Source organism: Muntiacus reevesi, chromosome 6 (genome assembly GCF_963930625.1).
Source record: "Muntiacus reevesi chromosome 6, mMunRee1.1, whole genome shotgun sequence".
NCBI classification, from domain to species: Eukaryota; Metazoa; Chordata; class Mammalia; order Artiodactyla; family Cervidae; genus Muntiacus; species Muntiacus reevesi.
In genome coordinates, this window is record NC_089254.1 from 23,570,232 (window position 1) to 23,583,428 (window position 13,197).

General features: G+C 38.2%; 1 protein-coding gene across 4 annotated transcripts in view; it reads right to left on the reverse strand.

The window, feature by feature from the left end:
* The window catches only part of CRPPA (CDP-L-ribitol pyrophosphorylase A), a 380,133-nt gene that overhangs the window by 329,908 nt on the left and 37,028 nt on the right, over positions 1–13,197 (reverse strand). For all 4 annotated transcript variants that reach the window (XR_010663637.1, XM_065938670.1, XM_065938671.1 and 1 more), the window contains exon 3: positions 9,385–9,534. Coding sequence is in view for 3 of the 4 variants with exons in the window: in XM_065938670.1 (XP_065794742.1) it covers positions 9,385–9,534 (150 nt within the window). In the remaining variant the exon portion in view is untranslated. The remainder of the gene's footprint in view (positions 1–9,384; positions 9,535–13,197) is intronic.

Consider the following 13,197-nt stretch of genomic DNA (forward strand, 5'->3'; position numbering starts at 1 on the left):
AGTGTGGGAAATTTAGGTTACAGAATGTGAATTCCTCTGCTGTAAAACCTGGCTATTCTAATGCACACAGTGAAGAGTAGGGTGGAATGTCACATTTCCCAAGTTTGATCTCAGCACCCTTTTGTTAGGCATGTTTTTGAAAGATGTTTTTCCCCTTTCAAGTTAAACAGTCATTTTTATTAAAATACTCTTAATGGAGATTGAGAAAATTTAACACATTAATCTCTACAGTAAAGTCTACCATATCATTTTTGATACAGTTAACACCAAAAGAACAATTCTGTCACTAGTTGAGACCTGCTGTGTCTTCCATGCATGTGCATTTTCATGAAAATTTATCTTCTAAGATTCTCACTGAAAACTTAAAAATTTGTGTTAGAAATGAGGCCAGGTCTCTCTCAATGAAGTTTAGAATACCATCTGTGCCCACCATATCAATTTTCCTCAAGAAACTGATTCATGTAATTTAAAAAGCTTTTGTACCAAATTTTTCAAAAACAGTATAGAACATGATTATGTATTTGAATATCCAATAAGAATACTTTGGACCAATCTAGTGCTTTCCCTCGTGTTTCTATAGGCTGCATAATTTTCACTACTGAATTTGTTTGTTATTCTTTGGCTATCTTCTTCTTTAGCAGCTGCTTGATGTCATTAAAAATTCAAAGAATGAAAGTTTTTTTAAATCATTTCTAAGCAGCAAAATCAAGTACATAGGAACATCCAAAACAAATCAAAACCAAATACTTAGTATTAATATATCTTAAGTGTATATCACATCCATAGATTTTTAATGACTTCAATTATTGTCAGCTCAGTCCCATGTCAGCATTCACATACCCAACTAGTTTTCCTACTGTATGTACTCATACACATACATTTGGACATGTAAGCATAAATACACATTATATATAGTTAACAAAGCAAATTATATTAATATAATATCATGAGCATATTCATGCTCAATAAAAATTCCCTCAAAACAACTTGAAGTGACACTTTAAAATTACTAATTAGTCTCTATAAATAGAGGTCAAATAGAATTTTTCACATTTACAAAAATGCTGCAAATCACCAGCTTTAAACCCAAATGTCTGTCTATATTTCTGATTTCTCAGATGAATTTCTTGAAGGTTTTAGAAAAGAATTCAGTATGTATATACACATTTATAGTGCCCCCATGCAAAGCTTTTTATACAGTAACTGACCTAAGTGATAACAAATAAACATTTATCTATGTATACCTATGTAGGTATAAAATTCTTACATTTGAAAATATTACAAACTTCACAGAAGCCATGAACTCTTCCAGGTGCTAGAGATAAGATAAAATCCCTGATCTCATGGAACAGTCATTCAGGAAAGAAAAACCTACCAAAAATACGTCAGTGATGTGAAACTAAAGCAGAATAAAGCATTACATGTTGAAGAATATTATTTTATATAAGGTTATCAGTGGAAAGCTCCTCTAAGGAGGTAACATTTGCATAGGTATCTAAATGCAGAGTGGAAACAGTGTTAATATCTTGACGTGGCCCAAAAGAACCAGTACACTGGAGATTTTTCATATTTATATGCATATTCCTTTCAGTTCATCCAAGAACAAATATGTACTTGGTACTAACAAGGTGTCGGGCAAGTTGCTAAGACAGATACCATCCCTACCTTCACAGGGCTCGTGGTCTCTGTGGATGAAGTAGCCTTATACTATACCCTATCCCTTCTCAAAACAGTATCAGTCAGTCCTGAATATTCACTGGAAGGACTTGATGCTGAAGCTGAAACTCCAATACTTTGGCCACCTGATGGGAAGAACTGATTCATTTGAAAAGACCCTGACACTGGGAATGACTGAAGGCGGGAGGAGGGGATGACAGATGAGATGGTTGGATGGTATCACCGACTCAATGGACATAACTTTTAGTAAGCTCTGGGAATTGGTGATGGACAGGGAAGCCCGGTGTACTGCAGTCCACGGGGTCACAGGAGTTGGACACAATTGAGCAACTGACCTGAACTGAAATAATTTCATCAGCACAACAATATGTTAATGCAATAACTGAATGCAGAATGCCAGAGAATAGCAAGGAGAGATAAGAAGACCTTCTTAGATGAATAGTGCAAAGAAATAGAGGAAAATAAAAGAATGGGAAACACTAGAAATCTCTTCAAGAAAATTAGAGATACAAAGGGAACATTTCATGCAAAGATGGACACAATAAAGAAAAGAAACAGTAAAGACCTATCAGAAGCAGAAGATACTAAAAAGAAATGGCAAAAATACCCAGAAGAACTATACAAGGAAGGTCTTAATCACCCAGATAACCACTAGGTATGGTCACTCACCTAGAGCCTGACATCCTGGAGTCTGAAGTAAAATGGAACTTAGGAAGCATTCTAACAAACAAGGCTAGTGGAGGTGATGGAATTCCAGTTGAGCTATTTCAAATCCTAAAAGATGATGTGTTAAGGTGCTGCACTCAGTATGTCAGCAAATTTGGAAAACTCAGCAGTGGTCACAGGACTGGAAAAGGTCAGTTTTCATTCCAATCCCAGAGAAGGACAATGTCAAAGAATGTTCAATCTACTGTACAACTGTGCTCATTTCACAAGCTAGCAAGATAATGCTCAAAATCCTTCAAGCCAGGCTTCAACAGTACGTGAACCGTGAACTTTCAGATGTTCAAGCTGCATTTATAAAAGGCAGAGGAACCAGAGATCAAATTGCCAACATTCACTAGATCATAGAAAAAGCAAGGGAATTTCAGAAAAACAACTACCTCTTTTTCAATGACTATGCTAAAGCCTTTGATTGAGTGGATTACAATAAACTGTGGAAAATTCTTAAGGAGATGGGAATACCAGACCATCTCCTGTCTCCTGAGAAACCTGAATGCAGGTCAAGAAGCAACAATTAGAACCTTACATGGAACACATGAATGACTCAAAATTAGGAAAGGAGTATCTCAAGGCTGTATATAGTCATCTCGTTTATTTACCTTATATGCAGAGAACATCATGCAAAATGCCAGGCTGAATGAATCACAAGCTAGAATCAAGACTGCCAGGAGAAATAGCAACAACCTCATATAAAGAGATAATATCACTCCAATGGCAGAAAGTGAAGAGGAACTAAGGAGCCTCTTGATGAGGGTGAAAGAGGAGGCCTGTAACTCAACACTCTGAAAATTAAGATCATGGCATCCGATCCCATCACCTCATGGCAAACAGTTGGGGAAAAAAGTGGAAGCAGTAACAGATTTTATTTTCTTGGGCTCCAAAATCACTGTCGATGGTTACTGTAACCTAGAAATAAAATGTTTGCTCCTTGGAAGAAACAGGTGACAAACCTAGACAGTGTATCAAAAAGCAGAGGCATCATTTTGCCAATGGTTTGGTTTGCTTTAGTTTTGCCAATGGTTTGCCATAGTCAGTGCTATGGTTTTTCCAGTAGTCATACACAAATGTGAGATTTGGATCATAAACAAGGCTAATCATTGAAGAACTGATGGTGCTGGAAAAGACTCTTGAGAGTCCCTTGGACTGCAAGGAAATCAAACCAGTCAATTCTAAAGGAAATCAACCCTGAATATTCATTGGAAGCACTGATGCTGAAGCTCCAATACTTCAGCCACCTGATGTGAAGACCCCAATTCACTGGAAAAGACCCTGATGCTGAGAAAGACTGAGGGCAGGAGGAGAAAGGGGCAACAGAGGATGAGATGGTTGAGTGGCAGCACCGACTCAATGGACATGGGTTTAAGCAAACTCCAGGGATAGTGAAGGACCACAGAAGCCTGGCGTGCTGCAGTCCATAGGGTCACAAAGAGTCAGACATAACTTAGTGACAGAACAACAATAACTACAATCAACATGCTATGTAATCCCCCTTAATTAAAAAAAATTCTTAATTTGTAACCCCCTTCGGTTACCCCCATTTGTCTCTTCCATATGCAAGGAAGTTCCTATAAAGAGCGGCCCTCCTATTCTCTAGCCATTCAATTACACCCAGGCTTCTGTTGCTACCACTACCCTTCAAACACCGCTCATCTCACATGAGTAAGGCTTATGTCAGTTCTCAATCCTTTCTACTTTTGAAACCATTATGGAGCACTGAATCATTCTTGAACTCCTTTTTCACTAGGCTCCTGGGACATTACCTTCTTACTCTGTGGCCACTCCTCTCCTAAAAAATATCCTTCCCAAGATATCCATTTCCTAATTCCCAGAATCTGAGTATGTCCATTAATATGGTAAAGGGACTCTGAAGATAACATTAGAGACTTTGAGATGGGGAGATTATCCTGGATTATCTAGGTGGGCCTGATGCCATCACTAGAATTCTTCTCAGAGGAAGGCAGGGCACTGAAGACAGTTAACATTGAACACAAGAGTTGGGAGTGGTATGAAGGACAGGCCAGGAGTCAAGAATGGAAGTGGCCTCTAGAAACTAGAAATGTCAAGGAAATAGTCTCCATGGCAGTCTCAAGAAACACAGCCCTATCACCTTGATCTTAGATTTCTGATCTCCAGAATTTTAAAGTTCTTTTTTCAATTCTCTGAGAGTGATAATTTGTCTCAACAGTAATAGGAAACTAATACATCTTTCCAAACTGAAAATCTCTGACTGCCCCAGGATTCAGCCTTTGTCCCTCCTATTTTCTCTCTACCAGTTTTTCTAGTTATCTCAGTCAATGCCACAGCATTAAATGTCTGAAAGATGACAATTGTCAAGTGCCTATCTTTTTTTAGAAATTTATTTTTTTTTATTGAAGGTTAATTGCTTTACAGAATTTTGTTGTTTTCTGTCAAACCTCAACATGAATCAATCAGCCATAGGTATACATATATCCCCTCCCTTTTGAACCTCTCCCCCATCTCCCTCCCTACCCCACCCCTCTAGGTTGATTCAGAGCCTCTGTTTGAGTTTCCTGAGCCTTAAGGCAAATTCCCCTTGGCTATCTACTTTACACATGGTAATGTAAGTTTCCATGTTACTCTTTCCATACATCTTACCCTCTCTTCCCCTCTCCCCATGTCCATAAGCCTATTATCTCTGTTTCTCCACTGCTGCCCTGTAAATAAATTCTTCAGTACCATTTTTCTAGATTCCGTATATATGTGTTAGAATACAATATCTATCTTTCTCTTTCTGACTTACTTCACTCTGTGTAATAGTTCTAATGAGGTGGATGAACCTAGAACCTAACTCAAAGGCATTCCTTTTTATAGCTGAGTAATATCCCATTGTGTATATGTACCACAACTTTTGTCCATTCATCTGTTGATGGACATCTAGGTTGCTTCCATGTTCTAGCTATTGTAAATAGTGCTGCAATGAGCAATGGGATACATGTGTCTCTTTCAATTTTGGTCTCCTTTGGGTATATGCCTAGGAGTGGGACTGCTGGGTAATATGGTGGCTTTATTCCTAGTTTTTTAAGGAATCTCCATACCATCTTCCATAGTGGCTGTATCAATTTACATTCCCACCAACAGTGCAAAAGCATTCCTTTTCTCCACAGCCTCTCCAGCATTTACTGTTTGTAGATGGAATATCTCTCCATCTGTTTATGTCATCTTTGACTTCTTTCATTAGTGTCTTATAATTTTCTGTGTTCTTTTTTCTCCTTAGGTAAGTTTATTCCTAGATATTCAATTCTTTTAGTCGCAATGGCGAAAGGGATTGATTCCCTAATTTCTCTGATTTTTCATTGTCAGTATATAGAACTGCAAGTGATATCTGTGTATTGATTTTGTATCCTGCAACTTTGCTATATTCACTGATTAACTCTAGTAATTTTCTGACACTCACTTTAGAGTTTTCTATGTACAGTATCATGTCATCTGCAAACAGTGAGAGCTTTACTTCTTCTTTTCCAATCTGGATTCCTTTTATTTCTTTTTCTTCTCTGATTGCTGTAGCTAGGACTTCCAGAATGATCTTGAATAATAGTGGTGAAAGTTGACACCCTTGTCTTGTTCCTGATCTTAGGGGGAATGCTTTCAGTTTTTCACGATTGAGAATAATGTTTGCTGTAGTCTTATCATATATGGCCATGTTCAGGTAGGTTCCTTCTAGGCCCATTTAATCATAAATGGGTGCCAAATTTTGTCAAAGGCTTTTTCTGCATCTACTGAGATCACATGGTTTTTATCTTTCAATTTGTTAATATGGTAGATCACATTGATTGATTTGCATATATTGAAGAATCCTTGCATCCCTGGAATAAACCCAACTTGATCATGGTGTATGAGCTTTTTGATGTGTTGCTGAATTCTGTTTGCTAAATTTTGTTGAGGATTTTTGCATCTATGTTCATCAGTGATACTGGCCTGTAGTATTCTTCTTTTGTGTTTTCTTTGTCTGGTCTTGGTATCATGGTGATGATGGCCTCGTAGAATGAGTTTGAAAGTGTTCCTTCCTCTGAAATTTCTTGAAAGAGTTTTAGAAGGATAGACATTAGCTCTTCTCTATCCTTTTATTTTCACTGGAGTCTAGTTGCTTTACAATGTGTTGGCTTCTACTGTACACAAAGTGAGTCAGCCATACACATATATCACATCTTTTTTGGATTTATTTCCCACTTAGGTCACCACAGAGCACTAGTAGGGTTCCCTGAGCTCAGGGAAAAAATCAAGTGCCTATCTTTATCTGGACCTTTCCACAGAATTATAGTTTCATATATTCAACCATTTCCTTCACATTTTTTACAACGTCTACCGGAAACCTCAAACTTAGTACAACAGAAGCAAACTTTTGATCTTGTCATACAAAACTCTCTTCCCTAGCATTTCCTATCTCAATAAAGGACCACTGTGTTCTAATTATTCAGAGCAAATCCTTGGACCCATTGGTCTTCCCATTCTGATACCTGATCCCTGACTAAATGGCTTATCCTCATTTTACCTCTAAATCTCTTCAGCACACCAATGCTTCACACCAAATACTATATTACACAAATTGCTCTAATTGTCATCATCTTTGCCTCGATCATCACAATAGCTTACTTCTTCCCTTACCTTCTGTGAGGTACCATCCCCACAAGGGACAGGGTGGTCCCATAGAAGTGGGACTTCACACAGCACCATCTCAAGTTTCCTTTTCATTCAAGGCAAAACCTAAAGCCCGTATCATTGCCTTTAAGACCCTACAAGATACCACACACAGAGCCTCCCTAACCACGTCTCCTACTTCCCTCCATGATGTCATTCTTCTCTAACCTCACTCCACCTTTTTAGATTCTGCATCCTGTACCTAAAATAATGCTCTCAGTTACCTGCATGGCTTATCGCCTCACTCACTTCTCAATGCTGGCTTAAATTTTACCTTTTTACAGGGTACCTCTGACCAATCCATAGAAAATGACTTCCCATCCCTGGAACTCTCTCCTGTTTTACTCTTCTCTACTTGTTAAAACCAGAACATATATATACACAAACAGTATAGATAAGAGAGAAATATTTTATACAAACTTTCTACTGAATGACTTTATGATCAAAAATGACTTTCATAAGAACTTGCATCAAAACCTCCAAAATGCTGTGAGCATTCCTCCTCTGAACCAACCAAGAGTTGGTTTTGTGTGACTTCATTCTCAATTCTCTGAAGAATGCAATGGAAGAGACTTTACCACATACAATGAACACCTTAGGGTTGTATGTGGTAAATTTTGGTTCCCAAAATTCAGGGTTAATCAGAATCACATGGCAGTCTTGTTTGTTAAAACACAAATTGGTGTTTCCGTTCCCAGAGTTTCTAACTAAGTAGGTCTGAGGTAAAGGCCCAGAATTTGCATTTTAACAAAATCTAACATACGCTTAGGTTGCTGGTCTGGTAACCATAATTTGAGAATCAGTACCTCAGTGTTTCAGGGCTTAATTCTCTACCAAAAATTGTTGAAACATACTACTCTAATGTGAGGATCATAGGATCGTATTAAATTTTCTAAAATAGAGCTAACATTTATTCTTCTTAAAATAAATGATCACATAAAGATGAATAAATTCTTTCATTAATCTTAAAAAATATTAGAAATATTAAGCAGATGTATATCTCAGTAAGATTTAGGCTTTTTAGGATTTTTAACAGGGTAACATTTGATTAATGACCAAATGCAGGTAAATTTCTGTGCAGCAAATTTTAAGAAAACAAACCATGGTCAACTATTCATACCATGAAAACTGGTTCCCATTTACTGAGAATTCAATATTTAAAACAGTAATTGATAATCAAGATTGATTCATCATAATTTTTTTATCCAAAATGTGGACTTTCCTGGTACCTTGGTGGTAAAGAACCCTCCTGCCAAGGTAGAAGACATGAGTTTAATCCCTGAGTTGAGAAGATCCCCTGGAGAAGGAAATGGCAACCCACTCTAGTATTCTTGCCTAGAAAATCCAATGGAAAGGGGACCCTGGTGGACTATAGTCCATGGGGTTCCAGAAGAGTTGGACACGACTTAGCAACTGAACAACTATCCAAATAGTGGTATTCTCTTATTATAAAATGTCGATATTTATGTTACTATTATCTCATATATCCCTAAAGTCCATCCATCTCTATTTACTGATTGTTTAACATCAGCCAAGCACTGCTTTAGTTGCTGCAATGATCCTATTTCATTGGAAAGTTTCTGTCAAGCATAATACCTGATGTTTAATAACTGTTTAGTGAATAAACACAGAAATGAATAGCAGTAAAATTTACAGGTACAAAAATGTTTCCAAAACATGAAAACAAAGATAATTCAGTATAACCTAAACACGAATGACTTGGTATTTTGAAATCACTTACCTTTAAAATTTTAACACAATGTCTCTACAGCTGTGCAGATTGTTTACTACAGTAGGGCTGAGACTGCTTAACTTTCAAAGACCCACTCACCAGCAGGCCCTCGGCCAGCGTCAGGGAGTTTGTGTCTTGGCACGTTTCCAGGGAATAGTTAACTGGTAAGAGTGGTTCACTGTGCCTAAATGTCCATGTAAACAATATGGTTTACGCTGAACACCTGCTTTCCTCCTGGGAATCTGAAATTTAAGTGCACGGCAGAAGTATCTACATGACCAACCCAGTGCCTTTAAGACACCAAGTCTCTAATGGGCTTCCCTGAAAAGAAGCCTCACACCCACACTGCTGCCTTGTCATTGCTGGAAGGAAGGTGTGCTTTGGGCCATCCTGAAGGGGACAGATCACGAGGAAGATGTCACATGAACTCCTCCAGACTCTACGTCTTTTACTCACATGATCCAACTTTACTCTAATTAACTTGAGTCTTGAGTTCATTCTGGAGTACCATGAGTTCTTCTAGCTAATCTCCACATATGGGAGTGGTTCTTACAGATGCCCAATATGGTAGAGTTTCAAAAAGCCAAGATTCTTACCTGCTGATATGCTTCATAGATCACATCAAATAGAAAAGCCTGTGGCATTTCACTTGCCCTGTGTCTGGCACGTTCCAGGGAGTGGTCTAAGCAACTGTCTGCAGACGGACTGATGACAGTAGATACAAGAGGTCGGATTGCTCCTGAGGCCTAAAGAACAAACAGAGATGCAAATGACACATTTACATCACCTAAAAAATATCTAAAAGTTCTGAACTCTGGATCTGTCTTGAAACGGATCTTATACCTTCAACAAGCTACCTTAAGAAAATATTCAAACAAGTCTTTATTTTGGCTCATAAATAAAACCATTTACAATCAAAGACCAGTCTCAATACTTCCCTGGTGACGCAGTGGATAAGAATCTACCAATGCAGGAGACATGAGTTCGATCCCTGATCCATGAAGATTCCACAAGTCGCAGAGCAACAAAGTCCGTGCGTCACTGTTAAGTTCATGCTCTAGAGCCCTGGAGCCGTAACTACCGAGCCGGCAAGCTACAGCTACTGAAGCCCATGTGCCCTAGAACCCACGCTCCACAACAAGAGAAGCCACCACACTGAGAAGCCCAGGTACCGCAACTCAAGAGCAGCCCCTGCTTGCCACATCTAGAGAAAGCCCATGCACAGCATAAAGACCCAGTGCAGCCAAATCAAAAACCCAAAAAGCCCACCAATCTCAAACCACTACAGTTCTATACAGTAAGAGATATAAATAATTCTTCATTATGGGTCCAAAATCTTTTTCATCACAGGCTATTGAAGTCAAATACTAAGAAAGGATGCTCAGATAAAACTGGACATTCCGTGAAGATGGGAGACAGAAAGAGACTATTGTCCAGGAATGAAATGGGTTACACATGAATATTTACTTGTTAATGTGCCTTCAAGTATTTAATTTACACATTAGATCATTAAGGAAAAAAACACTTTCCCTAAGATCTCCAAAATGAGCTCTGCCACCACCCAAATGACAATGAATTTCTGCCTTGCTCTAATTCCTGTGAAAAACAGCTCCCTTCAAACACAGCATCCATGTGAAGCTCCCCCAGGCAAAATGTCCACTGATTTCAACTGCTCTGATGAAAGCTCTGTCTCATTAATAGATGCATCTAAATTTTAAAAAGACACCTTATCTGACAGTTTTTCCATTTACCTTTAATAAAGTTACACTGTAATATAGTCTTGAAGGTCCATACCATACAGCTACCTCGGTGAAGTAGCCTTAAAATGAAGTTCCCAGTTAGAATAATTAACCCAACTGTCTTAGATTAACTGTAAAATGTCTTATCTTTCATATAAATACAGCACATAACATTAACACCTAAGAAGAATTTGGTCTCCAGGAGACCATATCTGAGAAAGAAAGACTGTCCACAAACTAGTTTACAAAGGCCAAGGGACTGGCTGAAAATCAAAGCTAATGTGTGAGCCAAGCAGACAGCGTACAAACCGTGTCACCATTTCCAATGACTCAAGCAGAGATGTGGAGCCTAGGCGTAAAAGCAAAAGTGAAGAGAGAGCCAGAGCTGATAGGGAGTGATTATGTCCAAGGGGATGAAAGACAGGTAAAGAGCAAGCCCTTTGGTAGCTCTATTTTTAGTTTTTTAAGGATCCTTCATGCAGTTCTCCTAGTGGCTGTACCAGTTTAAGTGACCACCAGCAGTGGAGGAGGGCTACCTTCTCTCCACACCCTCTCCTGCATTTACAATGCGTAGACGTTATGATGATGGCCATCCTGACCAGTGAGAGGTGATACCTCATTGCAGCTTTGATTCGCACTGCTTTAATAATTAGTGATGTTGAGCATCTTGAAAAGATGAGCTCTTTAGCCATCTGTATATCTTCTCTGGAGAAATCTTTTTCTTTTAATATTGAGCTGTGTGAGCTATTTGTGTATTCTAGAGATCAATCCCTTGTCAGTTGCTTCATTTGCAAATATTTTCTCCTATTCTGAGGGTTGTCCTTTCATTTTGTTTATGGTTTCTTTTGTTGCACAAAAAGCTTTTAAGTTTCATTAGGTTCCATTTGTTTATTTTTAGGTTTATTTTTGGGTTTATTTTTATTACTCTAGGGGGCAAAACCAAAAAGATCTTGCTGTGATTTATGTCAGAGTGTTCTATGTTTTTCTCTAAGAGTTATATAGTATCCAGCCTTTAATCCATTTTGAGTTTATTTTTGTGTTTCATTCTTTTACATGTGGCTGTCCAGTTTTCCCAACACCACTCATCAAAGACACTGTATTTTCTCCAGCTGTATATTCTTATGGAATGAAGGAAAGAAAGGATGATGGTTCTAGTACCACAGGCTTCGTTCTTTCCAAGATTTAAGAGAGATTCTTAAATGTTAACTTGTTGAATGCCCTTAGGACAAGTTTTAAAGACTTTAAATGGTTGTTTTTGAAAATGGCTTTTCTTTAGTTACAGTTGCTTTGTTGGGAAGAGACTGCACAACTCTGGTGACATTCTGTGTATCTCAAGTTCTTTTAATGTTATGTCACAGCCTGGCATAGAGTGAGCTATAAGTAGTTGAAATAGAGCTATGTTTTTTCCCTTAAAAAGCACTATGTACATGTGTGCATTCCTTTCCTGTCTTGTCTTCTGAAACCTCTGCTGATAGGTGCTACCTTGACAAGTTGGGTTTATTCTTGCCTCCTCTGTCATAGATTAGCTGATCCAGCAATCCCACTTCTGAGCATATATCCAGAGAAAACTATAATTCAAAAAGATACATGCACTCCAATGTCCACTGAAGCACTATTCACAATAGCTAGGACATAGGAGCAACTGAAATATCCATCAACAGAGCAATAGGTAAAGATGACGTGGAACATATATACAATGGAATATTACTCAGCCATAAAAAAGGAAGCATGCCATTTGCAGCAACATGGATGGTCCTACAGAGTGTCATACTGAGTGAAGTCCAACAGAGAAAAACAAGTATTGCATGATATTGCTTATATGTGGAATCTAAAAAAAGGGTACAAATGAATTTATCTACAAAACAGAAATAGAGTTACAGATGTAGAAAACAAACTTACGGTTACAAGGGAGTAAGGTGGGGGGAGAGATAAATTGGGAAGTTGGGATTAACATATACACACTATATAAGATAGATAACTAATAAGGACCTACTATACAGCACAGGGAACTCTATTCAATACTGTGTAATGACTTCTATGGGAAAAGAATCTAAAACAGAGTGAAGATATAAATTATATATATATATATATATATAAAGTCTGATTCACTTTGCCGTTCACCTGAAACTAGCACAACATTATAAATCAACTATACTCCAACAAAATTTAAAAAAAAAAAAGAGCAAACCCAACTTGTCAAGGTAGCACCTATCAGCAGAGGTTTCAGAAGACAAGACAGGAAAGGAATGCACACATGTACATAGTGCTTTTTAAGGGAAAAAACATAGCTCTATTTCAACTACTTATAGCTCACTCTATGCCAGGCTGTGACATAACATTAAAAGAACATGAGATACACAGAATGTCACCAGAGTTGTGCAGTCTCTTCCCAACAAAACAACTGTAACTAAAGAAAAGCCATTTTCAAAAACAACCATTTAAAGTCTTTAAAACTTGTCCTAAGGGCATTCAACAAGTTAACATTTAAGAATCTCTCTTAAATCTTGGAAAGAACGAAGCCTGTGGTACTAGAACCATCATCCGTTTTTTCTTTCATTCCACAACACCCAGCTCAGCGTGACTAAAGTTCCACTCAGAGCAGGTGTGGCCAAGAAGACAGGCCTCCCTGTACCCCTGGCTCCCAGGGCGAGGGGCAGAGCACAGCGTTTC